The sequence below is a fragment of the Antedon bifida genome, chromosome 6 (assembly GCF_963402885.1).
Source record: "Antedon bifida chromosome 6, ecAntBifi1.1, whole genome shotgun sequence".
Taxonomy (NCBI): Eukaryota; Metazoa; Echinodermata; class Crinoidea; order Comatulida; family Antedonidae; genus Antedon; species Antedon bifida.
Window position 1 is genome coordinate 22023265 of NC_136231.1, and position 27270 is coordinate 22050534.

The 27270-nt window shown below is 30.9% G+C and overlaps 1 protein-coding gene across 3 annotated transcripts; it reads right to left on the reverse strand.

Annotated features, from left to right (window-relative positions):
* Positions 1-217: 217 nt before the first annotated feature.
* LOC144844584 (synaptic vesicle 2-related protein-like) lies at positions 218-27270 on the reverse strand. Of its 3 annotated transcripts, none has more exons than XM_078701559.1 (13): positions 26935-27270; positions 13949-14049; positions 8932-9030; positions 6419-6490; positions 5746-5867; positions 4829-4889; positions 4450-4578; positions 4017-4145; positions 3446-3707; positions 3083-3194; positions 2462-2633; positions 1864-1977; positions 218-1024 (listed from the first exon to the last, which is right to left on the reverse strand). In XM_078701559.1, the coding sequence occupies exons 1-13, from the start codon at positions 26960-26962 to the stop codon at positions 977-979; spliced, it is 1449 nt and encodes a 482-aa protein (XP_078557685.1). In that variant the 5' UTR covers positions 26963-27270; the 3' UTR covers positions 218-976. The 3 variants fall into 3 exon arrangements, with proteins under 3 accessions (XP_078557685.1, XP_078557686.1, XP_078557687.1); XM_078701560.1 differs by lacking the exon at positions 26935-27270 and adding an exon at positions 14829-14942; XM_078701561.1 differs by lacking the exon at positions 26935-27270 and adding an exon at positions 14700-14837.

Below are 27270 nucleotides of genomic sequence, written 5' to 3' on the forward strand. Positions count from 1 at the left end.
TTAGCTGACGTGATTGATTGTGATTAGCAAAATGGAATAAAGTAAATTTATTTTGAAGCAAAATGTTCGTTCTTTATATTTGTTCAAATTATATTAATACTGTATTATTTTTATTTCACCGAAATCAATCAATGAGTTAAAATGCTTATTTGAGATGTGTATTAATAACAGTACGGCATCAAACAGAGTCCAGATGTAAAATAAATATTTAAATATGTTGCTTTAAGTTATTGCTTTAATTCGTTTTGATAAATTCAATTCAACTTCTTATAAAAAAAAACACACACAACACAATTCCCATCCCGCAAAAAAAAAAGATACAATTGTGTTTTCACTACCTCTGTTTTCATATTTAGTCTGCACTGATATTATTTATATTAACATATTTATATTTCATAATAATATACTAATATTTTATTAGCAAGTTTTTCTTAATTTCAGTTAAATAGAGTTAAATTAATGATATTATTAACACATTTTTAGTAATAGTATCAATAATAAAAATACAGTATGTAACATAGATAGAACATTTCTATCAGGTTACATGTCTACTATACCACAGTTAAGAGGATACTGTACAGTGTAAAGGCCATGGAATGAGAATTATAATCAACAAAAGTGTCACAGGCATAAAATTGATTTGTTAGTCAAGATATAGGTCTACATTATTGCACATGAAAAGTACTAATACATCTAGTCTATGATAATGTGTGAGAACTAGAACCCGAATAGATAAAAATAATCATATCGTTTACCAGATATACACTGTCGCCCAATATAATCAATGAGTTTAAGATTAATTAACATCGGAAGTGATTTATTTAATTAGTTAAAGTATTAGTTTCTACGAAACCTAAAGTACTATAAAGACGTAATGAAAATAAATAGGTTTATAAGATGATTCAGGTCTGAGTTATAAAAATAGCCATTGCATTGTCCACTTATGGTCACGGAATTATCTTGATAATTTTGATTGTTATTTTATAAATGATGTTTCTTCTTCCTCAATCAGGCGTGTGAAATCCTATATATTTGCAAAAAAAAAACAAATAAAATAGTAAAGCCAATTATTAATGTAATCACAGTAAGAGATTTGTGAATGTTGCTATTAAAATAAAAATACATAACATTTTAAGGATACAGTACTACAGTATATTATGCAACTCCTCGCGCGACCGTCTGCGCAAAACCCACTAATGATCAGGCATATCATCATCAACATACATATTGAAATTTTATGAATGGACAAGCATCTGCTTTATGTTAATAATGTATTGATCATCATTATTCTCTATTTTCATAATAAATTATAGTTTGGTAAAATCGTAATTGTTTGATATTGATCACAGTCATAATCAAAAGATAGTACAGTAATGCTAACAAGACGCTAAATCAAATAAACTACTGATGCGTTTTATGGAACCTTCTTAGTCTAAACCAACTCATATCAAATTTATACACACGTCATTTTATGAAGAAATATAGAAGGGATAAACCTCATGCATTTTCTGAACAATTTTAACGATGGTTAAAATTCTTACCCAACTAAGTCACATTTATTATTACATCAGAATAAGAGATACGTAAAATTGTGGCCATTCTGACATGAAAAAGAACATATTATAAAGCTTGGTTTTTCCCACTATGACGCTATCGTAAGCGCAACGCAAGTAATTTGACCAATCACAAGCGATAACTGTCGTCTCGTTTGCGTTGCGCTTACGTCCTTGTGGGAAACCGAAACCTAAACCTTTTCATAAAACAGTCAGGCCTACAGTTTTACAATTTTGTTAGGATTAGATGTTTATAAGGATTGAATAATGTTACCTCCATTCATAATATTTTAAGATGATTTAATTTTACCTCCATATTTTCCCCTCTTGTTTCTTTCATGTGAGTGAGAGGAATTATACAACATATAATGCTTGTTGCAGTTAATACTATTAGTGACATTTCACGGTTTTGATGCATAAGAACCTGAAAAATAATTGATAGTTGACCTAGATTTCCATTTGCTAATATAAATTGTTTTCATTATTATTCTTAAAACAACATGTTTTTGTCATTCTATTTTATCAGAGATCGCTGAATGTAGTTTAAAAGCATCACAGTTATCTTATTTTAAACTAATGGTGTATAGATACATGAATATAATATATAGCAGTAGTAAAAAATAATAGTGTATTGGTATCTTTTGAATCAGTTGACACTCTATTTTTAATTTCTAAATTAAATAACAAAAAATAAAAAGAAAATTATTTACATTCACCATCAATATAATAAACTAATACAAAATGATAAAAAAAAAATGAGTACTCCACCAACCGTTGCGCCATTTAAGAATATCTAACAGGAAGAGTTTCATAGTCCTAACATGGACCTCTAATTTAGGCCTATAGGTCCATGGTCCTACTACCGTCCTTATTCAATTTACAATATTTGTTTATCAATTATAACATACCTGTGTAGCTAATGGCGAGATTGCAGCTCCTACCATACCAACTGCCATGGAACTACCCACACCAATTCCACGCAATGATGTGGGGTAGATCTCTAAGGCGTACATGTGTAAAATTGTGAATATTCCTGCCGTAAATGCTAAGGAACCAGCTAGCCAAAATGTTAACATTACTCTGATAAATAAAATACAATCATTTTGAATTAGAATTCTACAGACTGTTATTATTGTTATAAATTGTTGCTAATTTCACGTTTTTATTGTCATTAAGTATATTTTTGTAAATGGAAACGTCACCCGGACTGGTCTTCATAGTTATCTAATTATTTATTTTTAATTTTGAGGGCAGTACCGTACCATCCGTTGTAAATGGTGTGTGGTTTCCTGGAGGTGAAAGAGCAACATTTTTACCCTGTTTTCTTATACTGTTATTTTTTCTTTGTTTTTTTTCTGGCAATGTTTTAAAATGATAGTAGGCCTACTGGTTGAAAGTGACACTACCGATTTTCTCCAAATTATGACCGGAACCATCCCCATTTATCTTCACAGCTTAGAATCAAATGTATTTATTGTCACTAGTTTAAAGACCTCTTATACTGCGATGTTTTAAACATATTAACTTACTTGCCAGTAAAGAAAATCATCATAAGAAACGACAACGCAGATCCAAAAGAATTTAGTGACAACGTGTAAGGCCTCCCTATCTTTTCAACAAGCCACACATTAAGTGGTACTCCTGCAAATATTTAAATCGAAATAAGATTAAGAACACTTCACTATGAACAATAACAATTGTCCAAAATGTTACTAGACTTTAAGGGTTATTCTTTTGTGTTACCAAATTACCAGACGTAACCTAAAATTAGAAATAGGCCTTCATATAGCTTTCACGATGGGTCTTGTAAATGATTTCGATACCATTTTTCGTATTAAATTTGTTTAAAATATAATTGGTAAATAACACGGTCTCAATTATTCTTAACTTACCGAGTAGTTCGCCAAACGAGGCTATACTTAACAGTATGAAACTATCAGTGTTAAATTTCATATTGCAAGAGGCATCAAGTTCATCTATAGATTCATTTCTATCATTCATAAAGCTGATACCAGAGACTTGAACTACGTCAGTGCTACCTACATATATCCCATAGTATGTGAATATACCGCAAAAGAACAACAACCAAACCCGGACTGTGATCCATAAGTAAGCTGGACGAAACAACTCCTGTATACGACCACGACCTTTTTGCTGAAAGCAATATCATTACATAGTTAGGCCTACATGTAATAACGATTTTCTACTTCTTCAGAATTTAAAATCAGTAAACGTATTTAGAAAATTAGACAGCTAAAATAATAGTAATGAATTGACCATGATCTTTAATTATGGCTAATAATATACATACTTATACTGTAAACCAAGTCATGTAGTAAAAAGTGAATTGAATTGCTGTTCATTTATCATAAAAAAATAATTCAAAACAAATGAAGTCCTTTTGTGCATTTAGGTCAATCTTAATCAGATTGGAGTATTTATTGGCTCAGGTAGAACACGCACCTCTTTTAGTCTTTCTAAGCGTCCTGGTGGAAGTGTACAAGAATTGTTTTTGGCAACCATTTGAAGTACTTTTTCGGCCATATGTACCTGACCAGTTACGTTGTAAAACCGTGGTGATTCAGGTAAAAACTGGAGAGAAAACAAAAACATAATTTATCATAAGAATCATGTACTGAAATTGATAATAGATAAATCATAATATTTTATATGTGCGTTTCAATATAATATTTATAATGACTAAAAAGAGTGTACTGGTTTTAATTATTTAAACATGTAATGTCACGGCATTACGTCAGAATTGTTAATGCGCGTATAATATACAAAGGAAGACATTGTTATGATATCATAGTTTAAAGGATAAAAATAATAAAACGTACGTACACGTTCGTTATAATATAACTCACTATAGGCCTACGACTTTTTTTATACTTACAGCCCAGCTTATTATCATCACTAGAAAATAAAGGAATGCAGTTGTTGCAACATAACTTCTCCAGCCTAACCATGGTATAATAGCAGCTCCAACAAGAAAACGAGTCCCGCTACCAATTATCCAAAATAACTAAATAAACATGAAACAATACTTTGACTGAGAATACAGCATAAGGATAGGCATATACAGCATTAATTTGCAAATACAGTTCCCTGAACAGTAAAAGTCCAATATTGATGCACGGTTCGATTCGATTCGTATATCTACTAATTTGAATATATCTGCTTTTTATAAAAATTACAGTTTTTATAGGTTTTGCTGGTCAAAATGTGTGACATTAAAATGGTGTATTCAAATAAAAACTGTTGGAATAACTTACTTGTTGAATGATAAGAATCTTTCTATGCTGAGGTTTAAGAAACTCAGAAAATAAACCTACCCTATAAAAAAGTAAAGGAAAAAACACCACAAATATTAAAAACATTAGTCCTTTGCAAATAGGCCACATTAGGCTTATAATTGTTTATGCTCGTACGTTAAAGTCCACACAATTGTGAAGCCTTCTTGAATTTGTTTGCGAATACCATATAGCAACTTAACATACTATTGATTTTCCTAAAAATCATTATGTAATTCTCGAGTTATCTGTATCTTAATGGGCCAGAAAAGGAAACAACACGCCCTCTGTCGCTGTCTTTTTCCAAGAATTTCGCACAGTTAATTAAATTATTGCTTATTCATTATATATCTCATTGAATATACCAATTATTTACCACAGTATTGACGTTCTTCATTAAGTTTGCTTCGAATTTATATTATTTTCAAAGAAATTCTATACGAAGCATAAGTTCTAAACGATAATAAATAATAAAACATAATCTAAATTTATTTTGCAATTCAGGAAATAATATTGCCTGACAACCACAACAGACATTGTGAATAGATGACCAGAGACAATTACAATCACAGCTTAACGATTCCAATCTTTTCAATCTGTATTCAAAGCAATGTTTTCATACAAAACACGTATAAATGGGCTACCATAATTATTATGGTACTTTCTTATTATGATTAAAAAAAGAAGACAAGGAAAGTGAATTATAGTAGGCTCTAACATCATAACTATAGAGCATATTAAATATTTCATATTGGAAATGATAGGCCTTTATTATTTAATAACGGTGTGTAGGCCCATAATGTTTATTTTAATGTGTCATAATAGTAATTATTATATACACAGTGTTTTGTCATTAGATGTACTTTTTAAAAGCTATGTAAAATACCGTATTTACTCACATAACCCGACGAGATACTGAAGCTCCACTCACAAGACGTAAGAGCATAAGCCAGACGTTATTTGGAGAGAATATTAAAAGTAATACATAGAAGAAGTGCCACACATTTAATAACATTAAAATCTGAAAAAAAGTAAGTTTGATTTAAAATCCAATAGTGCATACAGACGACCGAATAAAATAATATGGTCATTTTATTTCAATCTCAACTGTTATGATGTCATAGGCCTAGATAACAACAAAAATAATAACATATTTTTATAAATTTTAATTCACAACGAAACATCTGATACAATTTCGCGTGGAGCCTATGTTCTTAAAAACATGATTCAAACTGTGAAAACTCTATTTTTAGGAATGAAAACCTTTTAATTATTGCGACACAAGAGTGCATTTTCACACACCAAGAACCTGTAGAAAAAATAGTTCATGAATCGATGCGTTTTATTCACAACTTCATTCAGAAAAATGGCTACCAGTAGTAACATTTGATGATTACTACCATACTGTGATAAATCTATCATGCCAATGTGAAAATAAAATTAATTAACGCATGTTCATAAAGGATGAGATGGTAAAATTCGAGCCAACGTTAAGAAGTGAGGACAGAAATGATGATGGTATAAAGGTATGCCTGACATTATAGATATTTGTTTTCATTACAAAATACTTACCGGCCGGCGTCCAAATCGATCAGCAAACTCGCCAAATTTTGCTTGCCCAATGATCCGCGGTATAAAATATGCCTGTGTAAAAAAAAGAACATTATTACGAATGCAAAATGTCCTTGAAGTATAATATAACTAAGTAGCGGTGCTTACTCGCTGAGTACAGTAAGTTCAATTTCTTTTATGATATTAATTTTACAAATTAGAATTTTCACTCTAAGAAAATAATAATTATACCAAAGTGTAAAAGCTCTCGTGAAAAGAAAATGTTTCCGCAATGATTAAATTTATTTCAGCCGTGTAATACATAGGTTCTAAGGCTGGTTGTTCCTAAGAAGAATTCCGCCCCATCCTTCCTATGATATTATATCGACGTGTCTGACATCATTATATTTAATCACACTTATTCAGAAAAAATTGACCCACTCTTCAAGTTCCTTCTCGATAGATGGAGAAGAATACCAGGTAATAGATGAATTGAAATTTACAATCCGGTCAGGAATGATCCTCTATTTTAGGCCCTACCTACAACAAAAGGTATAATTACTCTATTACCTGGTATTTTTACTTTTATTGTTTTATTTGCTAATTAGATACGGTATTATAGGGTAATGCGTTTAAGAGCTTCGGATCATTGCATACCCGTTTTGTATCATTATGATTTAGATTACACTTATAGAAATATTCTTGTAAAAGAAATACTGTATATATATATTCTGTTGATACAAATAAATGGTACGTCTAGTACCGTGAATAATAATTTAACAAAAATAAAACATGGCGTTATGTTATTTGGGTTCATAGTAATTTGATTTGTACAAATTACTGCTAAGACGACACTTGTCTTCAGAAAGCTTATGCTTGAAAATCGATACATACAAGACTCCAGAGGGCAGTGAGCGACAGTACTTATATAATTGTTTTCTCACTTTCATTCAATAAATCATGCATAATTGCTATCATTTTGACGCTGCATTGCAAGCAACTTTTTCAATGCTTAATTAATATTGCAGAAATAGAATATCAACTGGCCATTTAGAAAAACGAATTAGAGATTACTGTTCTAATATTTCTGCAGTGATAAAACCGCATATTAAATTAATAATGTGGAAAACAGTCAGAATTAACGTTACACTCTCTGAAACAATCAATCAATCAAAAAATCAATTAATCAATCAATAAATTAAATAAATGCTATGTTTTATTGGTTTACAAATATTAAGACCAGAGCAGTAAGTAAGTTTATCAATGATAATTTATTAGTACTTCATCGTAAATATTTATTTAAGCTTGCTTCATATTATAGAATTGTTATTGTATTTGTTTTCTGTTTCATACCTTTAAGTGGCAACTTTCGTTGCTGTTGGTTTTGATGAAATAAATCTTTTAAAAAAATAAATAAATAAAAAATGCTGTATAATAACCGAATGTAATTTAGCTGTAAGACGCCGCAAGTAATGTTGACAATGTATAAATAGGATTAAAATATCATTAGCCATTAGTAAAAATTAAGACCAAAGCACCAAGCATGTTTATATTTAATATCAGATCATCAAAACAAATAGAAATTTAGCTGTGAGTAAGACGCCGCAAGTATGTTTTCTATGAATAGGATTAAAATATCATTAGTCAAAATTACTAAAGTCAATAATTTTAAATCCTATTTAATTTATGATTACATTTGCTGAATTATCACCGTCAAAGAACACTTCTCGAGCATTGATTATTAGACGTTCACTTTAAATATTATCAGACCTTTAAAAACGAGAAAACACTAGAAGCGTTTTCATAGTAATTTGAGATGGTGTTCGCTTGTTGCCAAAGTGTAGGCGGTTAGTACGGTTTAAACTAGGACCTATAATCAATTCTGATAGAAATGATGAGTGACAGAAAGGAAAATGGGAAAGCACATAACACACATAGTGAAATAGAACATCATTAGATCGACGTGTTAGGCTAATATCGTTGCCCACAATCGATAACATAAAACAACAATTAAACATGACCTTAAATAATTTAGAAACTCACTCTGCTAATACTCCGTACTGAAATTCTTAAATAAATTATAAGATGTCATTTTGAGTAAAATAACAGGGATGAGCACCACCGATTACATAACAGCACCATATCGTCACCTACCGTCTTAGATGATGTGTGGTTCTTTCAGGGTGTCGATATAACTCCCGGTAGTAGTAGGGAGAGGTTTTGAAAAAGGTAGGCCTACCTACCTTTTTTTGTAAATCGAGACCTCTTTTAGAAAGAGGTGTAGAAAGAGATGTAAAGTCAGCAAGGAATCACTGGTAGGAAAAACCCTGTACGCTACTCATATATCTTCAAACCATGGAGGTAAAATACCTCCATATTCAAAATCAAGAACAATTACATCAAAACTAATGTAATGGATCTACTTTTACGAGAATTGAATAGTAATGCAATCATTGTAATAGGAGTCATATAACTTAACAATGGCGACTATGTGTGATAGATTTACATAAACTAATTCTACGCTCTATACTTACAGAAGATAATAATCCTATTTGAAGACTATTAAATCCCATGTAACATGTCAGCGATGGCCCAATTACCGATATCATCCCTACGTCACACGCAGTAGCCATCTACAATACAAAAATATATACATAACATCAATTATATTGTGTACAGGCCTAAACCTAATATGAATAGTGACCACAAGAAACTGTAAATAGTATGGATGACAATGGTTGAGATATTTAAGAGAAAATGCGACATTTAAATTGAAAAGAAAATGAAAAAAGTGTTGATTGAGAAGAAAAAGCAAGAATAATGACAGTGATAAAAGAAACATGGAATAGAGTTATACAAAACACGAAAACAAACTCGATTGGCTGAAATAATAGAGATGGAGATGACAATAATAGTAAAAGTGACAAAGATGCCCGAATGACTAAACAAATCTACTAGAGAAATGTTTAAAAAGAATTTTGAAGATATTGACAAGGCAGCGAGAAATGGTAAAGAATACGTGGCAATTATGAATTATTGAATTATTGAATTATTGGTGGGGTTATGGCAGAGAAAAACAGTGGTAAGAGTGACATGAGATGAGCTGCGGGTTGGATTGACAACTGCAAGAGATATACTTGAATATTAATTTGTAACATGATAGAGAGAGGAAGTATTCAGTAGTACTGTACAAAGAAGAAATATAGGGATTATGGAGGTGGCAACAAACAAACAAACAAATATCATAAATGATATGGCATTAATAATATTTATGAAGATGTATCTTATGCCTAGGCCTACTGCTAATGTAAACCTTAATTATTATGGACCTTTTATTGTACAACTACTTTCTCTTTCTATCTCACACAAATCAATTTACAATACTTATATTAAATATTCACTCCAAGTCCGGAATGATTTCACAAACAAAGCACTGATAATGATTGCAATTCATGGTTTACTTCTTCTTCCGAGCGTGTGCAGTTAGTTAGTTGGCGCCATTGTTGTAAAAAATCGATTCGACTTAAAACGTTAAGAAGTAATAGTATATGTAAAATACAAAATATGTTTTATGGACAGATGCAGCTGTTTTGATAGCTAAAACAACCCCGTTTCTATTAACACAGACATTTATTTTATGGCTTCAATTACACTGATGGCTTATTGTAGACTGTTTTACATTATTTTTACTATCATCTTTGAAGATTCGTCACAAAATCAATAATCATATTCTCCTATAATGTACCCACTTCTATTAGACAAATTGGCATGGCAATATTCACAAACAAAACACGGGTTGCGTTCTCTCCATTATAAAGATTGCTATTATTACTAAATATTGTTTCAAATATTAAATAAGTAGGTAGGGTAATACAAATATAGTAAATATTAATTTAATTGATAATGAAATGGAAAATAAGGGTTAAAAAATGGACCATCAGCATGTTAGGCAAATAAAGACCTAATTTTACTTTGAATGCAGACAGTTTTTAAAGAGCTTATACTCGCTATAGGCCTATATTAACAGTACATTACTGTTAAAATATGAAACCATGACTGTTACCTTCCTTTGTTTTCGAACATCGAACACATTTTTTACAAATAAATCTATACACAATTTAAACCTAAGAATTTTAATATTAGCCGAATTGCGATATAGGCCTACCATTGCTGTAATCTTTCATCTAGGTTAGACAGTAATCATGATAATAACATGCCGCAACTTTCGGCGACATCAAATACAGTACCTTGGAAATTAACATCAGGCATAGAAACTGCAGTATCAAATTTCATGACATTTTCAGGCTGCGTTTTCGTTCACCTCGGACATAATGTTTTAAAAGAAGGCTGTCACTTTTCAATATTTCAATTGAATATTTTAAGACTTTATAAATACAAAACGTCCAATACAAAACCATATTTGCCAATCGCTTTAAATTAGGCCTTACATATTAAAATGTAAACCAAATAAAACGGAGTTTAGAATTGTTGTTACTGAACAAAATCATTGATATAAAAAACCCGTTGTATTTGAGTATCAACAGCAAACCAGGTATACGCAAGTTACTTGTCACTGTTTAATAAATACCGAACTCATTGAGTATTCTTCTAATAGAAAGAATTTTAATCAAAATTGTATACAAACAAGGGCATATAGATGGCTGCAGTCGCGTGCTCAAATTTGAGTTAGTGTTTACCGACCAACCGACCGACCGACCAGTAGGCTGTAGTGTCGCGTTGCACGTCACGACTAAAAATGTTTTGGAGTAGGCCTTAACTGTTATTAACCCTGTCATTTTTATAGTATAAATGTTAAAATTGTCATTCGCAAGAAAATAAAGTACAATTGATTGTTTTTGTTCTACATCCATGTCTGTTTATAGGTCGCTAATGGCTGATATTAGAGACTAGTAGTAACGAGAGACATCAAACTCAAAAAGGCTGTACATTACAATGTTTAATTTTGCAAGACACATGCTCGAAGGCACTACTGTCAATGTATGTTTATTAAGCTCAGAGGAGGAACTCGATACTGTATTAGTTGTTGGTGGACTTTATTATAGACTATATCAAAAGTCGATAATGACAAGTAATGATATGAGACATTTTTGATGAGAATAACTTTCAATGGGATGTTGAGGATATTATGGGATATTATATACATTTTACTATGCACATGTAGCCTGACAAAATCTATTTGTAATTAGAGACACTACTGATATTATACAAAATGTGTGATTCTTAAAACTACTTCACTGAATCCAAATTGTTCGATGAAGGTATTATTAATATTATGACTGTCGTGTAAATCTTTATTAGAAATTACGGTTTAATGGTAAGAGACAAGGGTTTACGAGTAGGATACTGTTACGTGCTTTTTAGTAGGTATTGTATCATTATTTGTTAAGTATTTGTTCGTAATGTTAGCTAACTGTGTATATAGGCCTACACTGGTTTAGTTGGCATTAATAGTGCATTACATTTAGGCCTATCATTAAATATTTGTAATTAGATAAAATAATATAACATTATGATAACAATATATTTCAGTGCTTAAATTACTAGATTTATTATTCACAGCGAGTGCTATTCGAAACCATCATAATAAACAATTGCGCGATATAGTACACATCGACTTCTAACACAATTAACTAAGAACAATATTTGAACAACTTATTAAGTTTGTTTTCTAAAACAATAGTAAATGCTTTCACTATCACTCATTTGATATCAAATAATATTGACTTAAATTTAAAACAGTTAATAAATCATAAATCAATCTTATTTTACAACATTTGCCATTTACGATAATCAATAATTAATATAATGACGTCACGTTATGGAATTGATAATAAATGTAGTGTTATTTTGAATTATAAAACCGTATGAAAAATCAATTCTTCAACTAGCCGAACGGAAATGAAAAACACGAGCAAAAATCAGCCTGAATGGCAATATCGTTTAGTTTAATTTCGTCCATCTTTCAGTATATTAATAGAAATTTTTAATTAAATATTTTATTATTTGCAATGATGGTCTTATTTATTGAAGATATAGGCCTCTATAACATAGCAAATTGTGTCGAATATCAATAGTACAATGAAGAAATACATTTTAACGAAAAAGCAGAAACAGAAACCGACTAGCTATATTATGTCTAAATAATGTGAGACAGTAAAGATGTGAACAAAACAATATTGATTTTCATGCTTTTTGACATGGGCCTAACAGAAAAATATAATATGAAATATTGCTGAAAATGTATGCAGTGCTTTTACAGGACAGTAACCATCTCGATATTGTTTGGAGTTTTTTTTCTAGGTCTATAGGCCTAGATTTTTTAAGAGAAGCTAATTGATTGCTTCAAAAGGAAGGGTTAGCTGGCTAAATAATGCTATGTTGGGCAGGCCCGACTGACCCAAAATTAAATCAAACAATTACATAGCAGTGATTAAAAGTTGAAATTACATGCATACATTAATTTTGTAGAGTTGCCCTATTAAAAAAAAATGTTGGTTTAATATCGTTCACAAAATCATCAAAAAAAAAGAAGAAAGTAAAAGCACTCAGGAATTGAGCGATAGAGGGCGTGTTATTTTATATTTCATCTCATATTGAAGGTAACTCGAGATTTCAATTTGTGAAGTCACCACTAATAAATAAATTTTCATGAAAAAAAGAAGGCATATTCTGAAATTATATCCCTAATAAGATTCAGAACGATAACTTAACAATTGTGTACGTATGGACCATTTAAATAATGTTAGGCCTTACTTGCTAAAAAAGATCAATCAACAATAAGAATTATCGTATACAAAATAATATTGTAATATTGTCAAACTTGACTAAGAGGAAAAACTATAGTCAGGATAATTTTAATTACTGATTTTAAAAGTAAGAGACATGGCAAAACTAACGCAATGTCTGGAAATAATGAATTGTTGTATTATTTTAATGTACAATCTATTACAGGTTATTGATATTTAAAAGGGTTCAAATTCTGAGTCAATTAAGATTGGATTCACTTAAGTTAGAGAGATAGAAAGGGCAAATGGACCAGAATAGAACGAAGCAAAAAGGTTATGTTGTAATATATGAATTACTTGTTATTTTACTTATTATTTGCTCTAGTTGTCAAGCAATTTAAATAAATTTATACCAAAATCTAGTAAAGAAATGTCTTCATCGAACACTAACAATTAAAAATTAATTTCTTCTTTATTCTTAATAACAATAATTGTTTATGTAAATATGTATATTAACTGATTTATTATTTATTACCGCATACACTCTGAAGCTGTTAAATTTAGTTTGAGGCCAAAGTTTTGAAAAAGTTTTAAAGCGCCTCAGTGAATCAATGTTATTTGAGCATAAACAGTAAAATAATTCCATTTTTTTAATTGTGTATGTTGTCGTCAGTTTCACACGTGTGTTATAATCCTTTTGATGTTTGATGTTTATAACACGATACAGAGACTGTTGGTTTGGCAAACCGTATTTCAAGTTTCGATATTTGTAAAACACTTGAGGCCACACCGTTTCTTTACTTACGTAGGTTAAACCGACCAAACAAAGGAACTTGATATGGAAGCGACCGAAGTCAATGTGGTTGATGGCATCATCAAGTTTATATGATGAGTCGACCGGGTCATCTGCAATATAAAAAAATAATGAATATACGTTATTAAGATAATGAGTCTATATATATTAAACAGTGGCAGTGATGACTGTAACCTGCCACCAAGATGTGTTTCTCCTTTCCTTTTTCTTCCTTCAACCCAATTTATGCAAGAAAAAAAAACAGATTAAAAAGTAGAGTAATGCAATACTTTGTTTGAAAAAATGCAGCATTGTTCGGTTTGGGGTATTATAAAATCAACATTTACAAAAGTCAAGAAGCACAAAATACAATTGTGATGTTAAAATTAAACCGGTGGGGTTGACACAACTATTATCGATTTGATTATATTATTAGGCGAGTAACGTTGTTTACATATAAAATATCAGTCACTTCCATTGCTACCAAAGAAAATAATTAATAATGACAACGATTTAATCAATATTGTTTCTGTACTTGTCATTCCGCCAGCAAGACCATAAGATTGAAGATTGTAATTGAACAAAGCAAATGCATCGACAGAATACTACGAATGGATAACAATAATTGAACATTTTGAATAGCCGACTAGATTGAATCTGTAATTGCAACACACTATAGTACAATGAATGAATACAATGAAAATGGATACAAAATAAGATGTGTAGAAATTAGATTGAAACATAACAAAATCAAGGCACACACCGTAAACCAATTATGGAAGGAATGATTACATGAGTATTTTAATGAAAACTACGTCAATAATTCCATGGAGTTACTGTATATCCTCCGTCGTATATAATACCGATGTATTATTTTTGTAGGCCTACTCACATAATTCAAATTCACGGACCTTTCTTCGGGACGGTAGAGCGGATACAGTCTAGGAATTCGGAATTCTCTCCAATACAGATTTATTTTAGTATACATGCCTAGCCTAGCCCAACAATGCAAGTAATTACCATAAACGTGATCTATATGCATAAATTCTATCATTATCTCATCCTCGCCGTTTTCACCCGTTAATCGGGATACATGCGGATCTGATTGTATGTACTCCCATCATTCGTATTTATGAGTATCATCATTATTATGGCTATCATTATTCACAATTATATTATCATCCCAATCATAAATCACTATTAATTATCATTTATCAACATTAACATTCTCATCTAATAATTAGGCCTATCATAATTATCACCATTCACAATTACTATTATTATCTCCATCATCAGTTAGGCCTACATTTATTATTATTATTATTTTTATGTCCATGGTATTTTATCATTATTATTTAACAGACATTTTCATGGGTTATTAAACCTATTAAAGGCCGCATACACTTTAAGAGATGAAATTCGACTACATATACGTTTTTAAATTTGTAGGATACTTCAACTTAAATGAAATCAAACCGAAGAAACCGAATCATTAGTATAATGTTTTGGCGGGATTCGCAGAATATCGATCGCTCAACAGTGTTATTAATACCGAGTACCTGTCATTGTAATGAGTCACATTGAAGTGTGACGTCACATTAAACGTAGTCGTGTCACAATTTAACGTCCATTGCAAGAGACTAATAGGTAACACGTTACCTGTAAATCAAGGAATGTTTAAACACGAGTAGAAAGACAAAGTACGGTACAATTTATTCACAAAACCCGGACTCGACAACTTTCTGATATACCAAATCAAAAAAGTATACAAAAAAAGGTTTAGTAAAATAGAACAAACACAATGTAGCCTACATTTGAATTAATATTATCGGAGATACAAAAAATATATAATGGAAGGTAACATAACTTTAATATATAAACTGTACATTTAGTACATATTTAATCATGCACAGATTATGTGAAAAAGTATCATTTTCCTTGATCAAAGTGGTATGTTATTGTTACAGTAACTAATGCTGACTGTAAATTTGGCAATAATTCAATAAAACCTAAACCTCAATTAAAATAATGTAAAAAACGCGGATATATTTTACAGGCTAAAAATGAAAGTTTAAATTGATCATGATATCTAGCTATTAGACTTGACAGTCTTGAACAATGTTCACTTCGATCAATGTAGTATTTGTAATGAAAATTTACAAACGCCTTAGGAAATGCACATTCTCTTATAGATATTAGAATTCGCAATTACTTATGTTCTAAATATCATATCAAAATTTGGAGGGGAAAAAGTCTATTAATTTTAGATTTTATATTGTAATGAATCAGTAGTATGTATGGCAAAATGAATAATAAGAATAATGGCGGTTTAAAATTACATTAAATGGGATCCAAGTGGCCTTATATACAGTTATAGAGTGCATTAGTCTTGGTTGGGGTACCTTTTCACTCTGAAAATGCAGACATCTTACCATTAAACCACTGATTATGTAACACACTAAAACAGACAAACATCTTGTGTGTAACAATGGCTTGATCCGAAATTATAAAGTAACACAAAACAAATGGCAAGTTAAATTATCTATTGGCATTGCAAGAAGCTGGGTCTGAGTGATGTTATGCTGTACTGACGTACGTTCATTCATATGCACGACATATAATTTGTTTATCTCTTAAACGTGCTACTTGTTTAGTGTGTATTCATGATCTGTATTAGTAATAAAACTACATATAAAAGTATAAATCAATACACAACAATGGTTTAATCATACATATTTAAAACTCCCAGTAGAGACAGAGATCTCATAAAAGCAATTGCACGTCAGAGCATGACATGAATTACTCAAGACGATAAATATTATTACACTGTTATTTCAAATATCGTGTATTCGATTATGTTACTCTACGTAAATACTTTTAGTCTTTTTAATAGTTCCTTCCGTAGGCCTAATGATTGCAGGTCGTCCCTCAGTCATGAAGTACACTGCATACTGGGCAGCACCTCGCTCGTTTATTCCAGGCAACGAGATCATGACTCTTCTATTCAGTGCCTTATGTCAGGTTGTACACGATTGACTTCAGTTAAAGAATGTTTATTACCGTAAACACGTATACACATCACTAATTGAGATTTGTGTAATTGCCCTGTGATGAGGAAGGTTTAAGGTTCCCTGTGAAAAATGAAATCCGTATGTGACAGATAGAACCAATAGTCCTATAACCGTATTATACTTCTCTGTAATGATTAATGATGGTTACAATTCATGTTGATTCTAATTTATATTTGGATACAACATGATGAAAGATACTAAATCATATTCTCACAAACATAAACAATTTGACATACAACCGTTATTCATTTTGGCAAAACGTTTATGTCATTGCATTTTGTTGATGCAGTATATATTTCACAACCGGTATGTATATATGGAAATTATAGCATATTGTCACATTTATATTTATGACATAACTTAAAACAGATATAAATTGTGAGAATAATAATGATTACAATTGCAATTAATTACAATAATTACACACTTGTACGTTAACACCCCATTACATAGAAATGTACCAACATTATCGACAAGTTATCCTAATAATTTGACTAAAAGCTACACTAAGTCCGTCTCTTGTTAATTATGCTTGAAGCAAAAGAAAGCATTACGATCTAATCAAACACTGATAATGGATCTCAACGAAAAGAATCGTTTAAGTCTGTTTTTTCGACAACTTGTAAATCCGTTCTCTTTAGCTGCTGGCAATCAATACTAAAGGATATGAAAGAAAAAGTTGGAAACTTTAACATGCACACAATGAATGCGAAGATCTCAATGCGATTACCGTTGAAAATATTCACTATAACTAGAGTTATTATAATATAACACCAGTATAATCATTGATTATAAGTATTGCATCTTTTGTTCAGAAAAGAATGCATTTTGTTGTACATTTATCATATAGCCTATTAGTCATTTATACGTAACTAGCTATAATTTAAAGCTTGATTATTATTTTTACTTACCTAAGTTAAATATGTGCGCTCGAGGTACCAGTATGCTATTAAGTACTGTACTGAAGGCATTCAGTTATTTGTTTAAAAAAAGGACATTTTTTTGTAAGGTAATAAATGTTTGAACTCAATCACTCACAATGTGAACTCATTGGCTCACTATATTGCCGTCATGATAAAACAAACTAGCATTGACTTTGTTATTAGCAATATTTTAATTTACAGTACGTTGACTAAAAGACAACTTGGCTGATGACGTGAGCACAATTCTACGTACAATCGTAAGGTAATAAGTGTAGTTATAAAAAAAATATATATATACTTATAAAATAGTAATATTTTCAGTGACAATCTTTAATCGAGTAACTATTTGTAACACTTAGGCCTATTTAAAATTGATTGTTTTTTCGATTTCTTTTGAAAGATTTCTCAAATTGACAGGTGTGCACAGTTTTTGTGATTCCATTCTCATAAGGCCTATGAATTTAATTCATATAATTTTTGATTCTAAATTGTTTGTGCTTTATTTTATCTTTATAAATTATGTTTATTTTAATTTTATTTTTACATGTTTATGTCTCGTCATAACGACTGGATGGACCACCCTCGTGAAATATTGTTGAATTAAAAAAATAAAAATAAATGTAAAAAGATATACCGGTATACTATAGCACGACGTTTGTTCCGCCTTCTCCGCTGTCAGAAAATAAATTGAACTAGAATTTAATTCGTCACTTTGACGAATTATAGGTGATCATTTTTATCATTTTACTGAAATTAATTTTTTTTTAAACATGCACGTACGTTAACATACGATCGGAAAATGTTGATGTATGCCATCCTATTATATGCTTATAGTGCTGAGTTGTGCCTATATGCCATATACAATATGTACAGTATATACTGTATATCTATATACAGTGTAGCATAGGTGAAATTACGGGACACATGTTCTAATTTTTTGGCATGATGACGTTATCAAACTAAACTTTAAGATGACAATTTCGAAAGATAATTAATTGAGCAAAAAAATATAAGATTTGGAAAAAAATTTGGCACGTAGAAGCGCTGTGCGCGCTCTTTGAATTGTGTATAACTTTGACGAAAAATATGAAAAAACTACTTTTTCACTTCAACTGGCCATATGTTAACGTCACAACATCCGATAGGCTTAATTTTTATATGAATTAATATCTACATTTCATCAGCTTTCATAATAAATTATAATCATCAAGGTAACCTTCAATTCTGAAGAGCTGTAAGATATTCAAATTTACTGCGAAGGTGAAATTACACGGCCTACGTTATTCAAGTTTTTACGCGTGATGACGTCATTAAAATGAAGATAGTGTCAACTCATGATAAAGATAATTAATTAAGCAAGCACATACTGAAAGTTGTGCGAAATTCGAGCACACATAACCAAGATGCGCTCTGTTGAATGTGATAATCTACACAAAAAGATAACAAATCCTAATTTTTAAATTCAAGTGGCCATTTGATGACGTCAAAACATTTTGTACGTAAAATGTGTACATGAATTCATATCTACAACTCAATGGCTTCCAGAATAAGTTAAAAAAATCGGGGGTCATCTTGCATTCTGAAGAATTATTTTCATTTTAAAAAAGATCTATTTTTCACCATTTTCAGAACTTTTGTAAAATAAATGTGTGCATTTTGTCATTTTTAACGTGCTCGTATAGCGTTATTTTAAGTCGGAACTGACTCAAATTTGGTGAATGTACTAAGGATGGTGAGTAGAATGAGATTTGTAAAAAAAATTCATATTTTTTACGCTTTTTAAGTATCGCGCGCGCAAAAACGCATTTTTGCGCAGTAATTTTTTGAAACACGCAAATGGCCTAATTCATGCTCTAAATTGATCAAAACTTAATTTTGAGCGTTTTAAATTTTTAACGCGTGATATCACGCGCATGAACCTACGTGCGCGTGCGTTTTTATTTGCTAATATTTTTACCCTTGATCTGAAGTTTACGTGTAGTGAATTTCATTAATATGTGATAATGAATTATGGAGATATGATTGATAATGTGATTTCGCAAAATGGCGTATAAATGTCGTCACGGATGAGTGATCACGCTGGAAAGCTTATTAGGATTAAGTTGTATTATTTGAAAGATATTCTGAAATTTTTGTAATCATTGACATTAAACTTTTTGAGATAATTGTTACACAAAATAGTGTACAGAAACAATAAAAAGAAAAAAAATAATAAAAAAAAAAATAATAACTAGAATTTAATTCGTCACTTTGACGAATTATAGGTGATCATTTTTATCATTTTACTGAAATTAATTTTTTTTAAACATGCACGTACGTTAACATACGATCGGAAAATGTTGATGTATGCCATCCTATTATATGCTTATAGTGCTGAGTTGTGCCTATATGCCATATACAATATGTACAGTATATACTGTATATCTATATACAGTGTAGCATAGGTGAAATTACGGGACACACATGTTCTAATTTTTTGGCATGATGACGTTATCAAACTAAACTTTAAGATGACAATTTCGAAAGATAATTAATTGAGCAAAAAAATATAAGATTTGGAAAAAAATTTGGCACGTAGAAGCGCTGTGCGCGCTCTTTGAATTGTGTATAACTTTGACGAAAAATATGAAAAAACTACTTTTTCACTTCAACTGGCCATATGTTAACGTCACAACATCCGATAGGCTTAACTTTTATATGAATTAATATCTACATTTCATCAGCTTTCATAATAAATTATAATCATGAAGGTAACCTTCAATTCTGAAGAGCTGTAAGATATTCAAATTTACTGCGAAGGTGAAATTACACGGCCTACGTTATTCAAGTTTTTACGCGTGATGACGTCATTAAAATGAAGATAGTGTCAACTCATGATAAAGCTAATTAATTAAGCAAGCACATACTGAAAGTTGTGCGAAATTCGAGCACACATAACCAAGATGCGCTCTGTTGAATGTGATAATCTACACAAAAAGATAACAAATCCTAATTTTTAAATTCAAGTGGCCATTTGATGACGTCAAAACATTTTGTACGTAAAATGTGTACATGAATTCATATCTACAACTCAATGGCTTCCAGAATAAGTTAAAAAAATCGGGGGTCATCTTGCATTCTGAAGAATTATTTTCATTTTAAAAAAGACCTATTTTTCACCATTTTCAGAACTTTTGTAAAATTAATGTGCGCATTTTGTCATTTTTAACGTGCTCGTATAGCGTTATTTTAAGTCAGAACTGACTCAAATTTGGTGAATGTACTAAGGATGGTGAGTAGAATGAGATTTGTAAAAAAAATTCATATTTTTTACGCTTTTTAAGTATCGCGCGCGCAAAAACGCATTTTTGCGCAGTAATTTTTTGAAACACGCAAATGGCCTAATTCATGCTCTAAATTGATCAAAACTTAATTTTGAGCGTTTTAAATTTTTAACGCGCGATATCACGCGCATGAACCTACGTGCGCGTGCGTTTTTATTTGCTAATATTTTTACCCTTGATCTGAAGTTTACGTGTAGTGAATTTCATTAATATGTGATAATGAATTATGGAGATATGATTGATAATGTGATTTCGCAAAATGGCGTATAAATGTCGTCACGGATAAGTGATCACGCTGGAAAGCTTATTAGGATTAAGTTATATTATTTGAAAGATATTCTGAAATTTTTGTAATCATTGACATTAAACTTTTTGAGATAATTGTTACACAAAATAGTGTACAGAAACAATAAAAAGAAAAAAAATAAAGATTTCATACAATAACAATAGGTGATCATTTAGAATTCTAAATGATCACCTAATAAAGATTTTATACAATAACAATAGGTGATCATTTTATTCTAAATGATCACCTAATTACAGTATTCTAAATGTTATTATTTAAAAGGATTATTATAATATACACATATATAATACAATAGACCTGGAGCAACTCTTACAGTCAATGGTGCATCTGCAGACAATAACGATCAATCATTGTACCGATAACATTCAATTGGTTGATCTTTATTTATAGTATCTAATAATACTAAGTTGAAAATCATGTTTTGAAAACATGTAAACACACGAGCAACAATATCAGCAACAAAGACGGTCACAGTTAGAGGAAAAATCAGCACTGTGGTCATGTTACAAGTGTTGTCAAAACAATATAGATTATCTGATAAAAATCCTAGAAAGTATGAAACTTTTTGCCATTTTCCCCCTGACTGGTCAGTGAAAATAATGTCTGAATTTCCTTTCACTTACTAAGATGAACATTTACAATAAAAATAAGGGGTCTGGGGGTCTGGTCTGATGGTTACACTCCTTTTAATCTAGGCCTTACAGTAATGTTAAATTCAACAATCTGAGTTTACGCAAGAAACATAACGCAGTTGGATTGAAAAACAAGCTGAAGAATAAAACTTAACTACGAATGTTAAAAATAGTGGTAAAAAGCAACACAAATTTTAATTGGCCTAGATGATATAAATGTCAAGAGACTTTTGGAGGAGGCAGCTTCATGTCAACGGGGTGCTTATGCTACTCAAATATCTCATCCCAACCGGAGTTGATGTAATATGTAATTTGATTTTGGTTAGAAGAGCATTTATTTGGATAATAATGCATACTTCAATACCTAGAGAACACGTTGTCCCATATAATTGAATTAATTTAAATGTCATATTTGGAAGCTATTGTTATGCATGACGTCACAGAAACAAACATTCATTAAGTTTAAATGGAGCAAAGCAATATTGCGTATATTCCAGTCGTCTGATATTACATTTACATCGCCAAATAAATAATAAATAAATATTGATTGATTGATATTAGGTCCAATATAATATCATTTAGACATTCTGCAATGGTTGGAATATGTACTGGAAACAATTGGTATCTGCAGATAGAGAAGTAGGAACTTGGACTCAAATTAAAAGAGGTGTCAGCAAGGTTGTGTAGGCATATTTTTTACCTGTAAGCTACATAGCTATAGAAATGATTTTGACGAAAATCCGGGCTTACATAATCATAATAGGGATATTGTAGTGAGCAGAACTTCGTATACTGATATACCGTACTTATTTCCAGTTTTGAAGTAGGTTTACAGAATAACTTAGACAAGGTGATAGAGGAAATGAAAGGAAATGTCTTAAGAAGACAGAATGTATGGTCTTCTCAAAGTGCCGATATATAACCACCTACATGCACTTTAAGGATCGGAAATGAAAGAATTGTTATAAAGAAGTGAGATGTCTGGTATTGCAAACAAATGCATTCGTGAAAATGGACAAAAGTTTATTTAATATGTTTATTATCCAATCCTAACTAGGCCTATATCCGAGTGTTTGGACCAAAAATAAAGCCTAAAAAATAAATTGCGAAAGAACTCCAACTGAACTGAATGTAGAAGACGTTTTCAGAGTTGCTGAGAATCGAACTACAGTATTTGGAAAGCTAACCTCCAGCATTCTTGTCGAAACATTGCGGCCAAAGAAGTCGTAGGTCCGGCTATTCAGGTTAGGGTACTCAGTAGTATTCAGCTTTATATACTAAAGCCTAAAATACCAAAATACATAATAATGAATTCACGACAACGACGGTTTTGTGAAATATGTACATTTGTGCCTGAAGGACCTTTCAGATCAGAGGTAATTTTATGAGTGCGCATGAATTAAGGTGACCTATCTAATTCTATACACAAGGTATTTGAATAATAAAGATTGTAATGCCGAACAGGTAATCATTCATTTTATCTGCATTCTTAATTAAAGTTTTAATATTCAAAATAATGACTGTGTCTATATTAAGCAATTAGATACCGGTATTGAATTAAACTCATGTGTCCACCTTTTGACGATATGCCTATTTGACAATTTGAGAGACGCAGGTATATCAATATCTTGGTTTTACAATCTAAAATCTTTCACAGTTGGACATAATGTTGTTAAAATCACTCTGACGGCGTTTCAGGCTTTCTTAATATTGTCGATATCGATCGAATGATATCTCGGTTAGACTAGGCGTCAATTTCACATCTTCTTAAACGCTTCACGAAATAAAGCAACCACAGCTTTTACTTTAGGAACGCCAATTGAACCGTGTTGAAAACATTTAGTCGTAAATTCCAATTAAACCAACGTAAGGTTATTAAATGGAAAGGGCAATTCATCTATTTGTATGAATAGAAGAGTAACTCGAGCGTTGTCTTTGACATTAACATAGCAACTCTAGATTACGCTAACCCGGGAGTCGATATTCTTGAGATAACAATAATTTTAATAATTATCATTTTTATTTTCTAAACCTTCTCTGGTCAGTCTAACAACAATTACTTTGTAAGATATTTCAAAATGATCGTAAAAGATCTAACTCTATAGATTATTATCATTTCGTTTAGATCATTACAAAACTATAAAAAAATATCTATGAGAATTTGTATGTTTCAATTATACTTTCACGATTTACTGTAACTGTGATGAAATCTTTAAAGGTATAACGGGTACGAATTGTCTAATTACTCAAATACAAAGTACAGATGCATTTCTATGTAACATACAGTACTGTCAATAATGTCACTATATGTGTTTCAACAAACAGCAGTTGTAACATCAGACGGTTACAAATCAAAATTAATTTCAAGGTATCTAGAGTAGAAATATATATTACAATCTATTCTGTTATGATATTGATAAAGACTAATATAAGGTCAAAAACCTGTCATCCTGTCAATCAATATTCTTCAATAAATTTAAGATACTGTATTTTTCATTTCATTTTTAGAAATATGTATTTCTCTTTTCTTTTCTATGTGCAGAGTTTGTGATAAATAAATTATAAATAAGAGCGGCGAAACCCAAAAAGCGAAAACTTGTGAAGGGCTGCCAAAAATAAAAAATAAGGTACAATTTAATAAAAAAAAAACAACCAAAAAACCAAAGTAAAAAAAATGAAACAGATTGAAAATATTTGGGTACTCCAGGAATCTCTTAAAATACCTTGTATGGTATGGTCTCAATGAAATATATATAACCTTATTTTGTCAATGAAATGGTATCGAGTGAACGTTAAAGAAGAATTATTTACATTTAAATACATTTTCAAGCAAATTGTAATATGAAGGACACTAGAACTAATACCAAAAACTCTTTTGAGATTTAAGATTTTCTGAAAACATCAAGTTATTGGTGTAAAATTGAACCCGCAGACGAAGAAAGATCAACATGGTTTAAACATTTGGTTAAAGCCTTACCATTCGAATGAACAGGATGAAAATGAATGGATGAATGATTGAAATAAATTATATCAACTGAAGGTTGTGCTAGTTAATTAAATAACGTTATTTCATCAAATTATAACATTTACGGTGGAACTTTTTGCATAATTTCACACTGAAAAGACGGTTTTATCAACAGAAATGCTTTCATTACACAAATTAAAGGTTAGATATTCAGATATGAGATAGATTTATGAAGACATTGATCGATTATACGATTCAACAAACTCCTTAGGGTGTTTGTAGTGGGGGAATTTAACATGCATATAACATTATAACACCTAAGTCAATTATTTAAAAATGTATTTTTACACTAACATTCTTATGGTCGATATAAATTCTCAATACACCTCAATAAACGACAGATATCATAAAACAGATGAAACTACAGTATATAAACTAAATTCACAAATAGAAGTTGTATGGTGTATGAAACTCTGGTTGATTTAACTGTGTACTCTTCTCATCATATCGCTACAACGGTTCTTTGTGATATTTGAATATGTGACTTATTTGTTAAAATATAAAATATTTTCATTATAGAGGACAAGGCCTATTTATCTCCGACCAACATTAGAACCGGTAAACATAGTCTTAATACACGAGAGTGTCTTCCAATGACAACTATGTATAACGTACTTTTAATGAATCTCGTGCATGTTAGTTAATAATGAAACACATTTACAACCAACTCTCAGTTACCATATCATTTCTGAGCCATTCCCTATTGAGCGTACATCATTTGACAAGCGAATTGATATATGATCAAGTTTTATGTATGCGTATGATCATCAAAACAAAATACTCTATTAATTTGATACAAATGCATTATGTGGCCTAGAAACAAAAGGATTTATGAATTGTTAAACAATGAGACGGTAAAACGAATTCAGCCAATACTGTACGGTATCACGTCTAACAACAATAAACAGCCTGCAGTATCGTGTCTGAAAGCAACAGGTTCAACAGCATTCCGAAGCATCATATAAATTACTATATAGATGGTAGCAATAAAACACATATCAATAATTATTTCGTTACGCACGTTACGGTACTGTGACGTCATAAAGGTACTAAGTTAATGAACGTGTCACTGCATAAACTTCAAAGATTAGCAAACATTTCGTTGTTTGTATTGAGGTCTACATGTTCATTAAAACTACCTATACATTTTAATGACAGATTTGAGCCCAAGGGTTATTATCAATCGTCTTACACACAAATAAATCAGTCTGCTTTCGCCGTTATTTTGTGCTAAAACTATGTTAATTTGCAGTTGGCGTTTTAAATATATAGAGTAGAAACAAACACGATTCGTCTCAACAAAATTATACACAATTTATTTAGTGTTAGTGTAAACTACGGCTTACAAATAGGCCTATAAAACTGTGTTGGAAACAATTATAATGGAACAAATAAAATTAAGAAAGCCCTATATTATTATATTATAATTTCCTTTATGATACATAAATATGTACAGTATAGTAGACCTAAAAATAATAAAACTAAAGAAAATGAAAAGTAGAGTGAGCTGGGCCTAAATACCAATCGAATCTCATCCACCACAGAAATTCCAATTTCGTTTACACGTGTAAAATCTTAGTAAGTATTGAAAGCTTTATCTAGGTTGACGTATTGATTGCAATGACACTTAAAAAGCAATATCAGTCAACAACTCAAAATGTAATCCGCAAGATTTAAATAAATGTGTTTAAAGATTATTTATTACATATAAGCCTACCTCTTTCTTGCACACTTTGATAAACCATATTTCGTTCCTATTCTCTGGTGTGATTGTGAGACGCACTTCGGGTCATATCCCTTAACGAATGACTCAAATCGCACTTAACGCACGAGCGCAGACACTGCTAATATCTGAGTTTATAAGTTCTGAGCATGCGCAAGTGTCCTGCGTTTCCAGTGGTTAATGTCGTGACACACTGCAGCACAGGTAAATTTTACGTCACTTCCGTTACCTTTTCAATTTTCATTTGAATGTGCCGACATTCGATTACGTCGGAAATGTATTATTATGTTTCAGCTGCTTCTGACGAAGAGAATTTAATACTTCAACTAA

What these genes read in the sequence shown, in the direction of transcription:
- LOC144844584 (XM_078701559.1), bottom strand. Translation starts at nt 26,962, where the DNA reads ATGGTTTATCAAAGTGTGCAAGAAAGAG. An exon ending in AGATTCTTATCATTCAACAA is followed by an intron (nt 4,579 to 4,828) that starts GTAAGTTATTCC and finishes ATGTTTATTTAG; the next exon opens with TTATTTTGGATAATTGGTAG. An exon ending in CTCGTTTGGCGAACTACTCG is followed by an intron (nt 3,195 to 3,445) that starts GTAAGTTAAGAA and finishes AAATATTTGCAG; the next exon opens with GAGTACCACTTAATGTGTGG.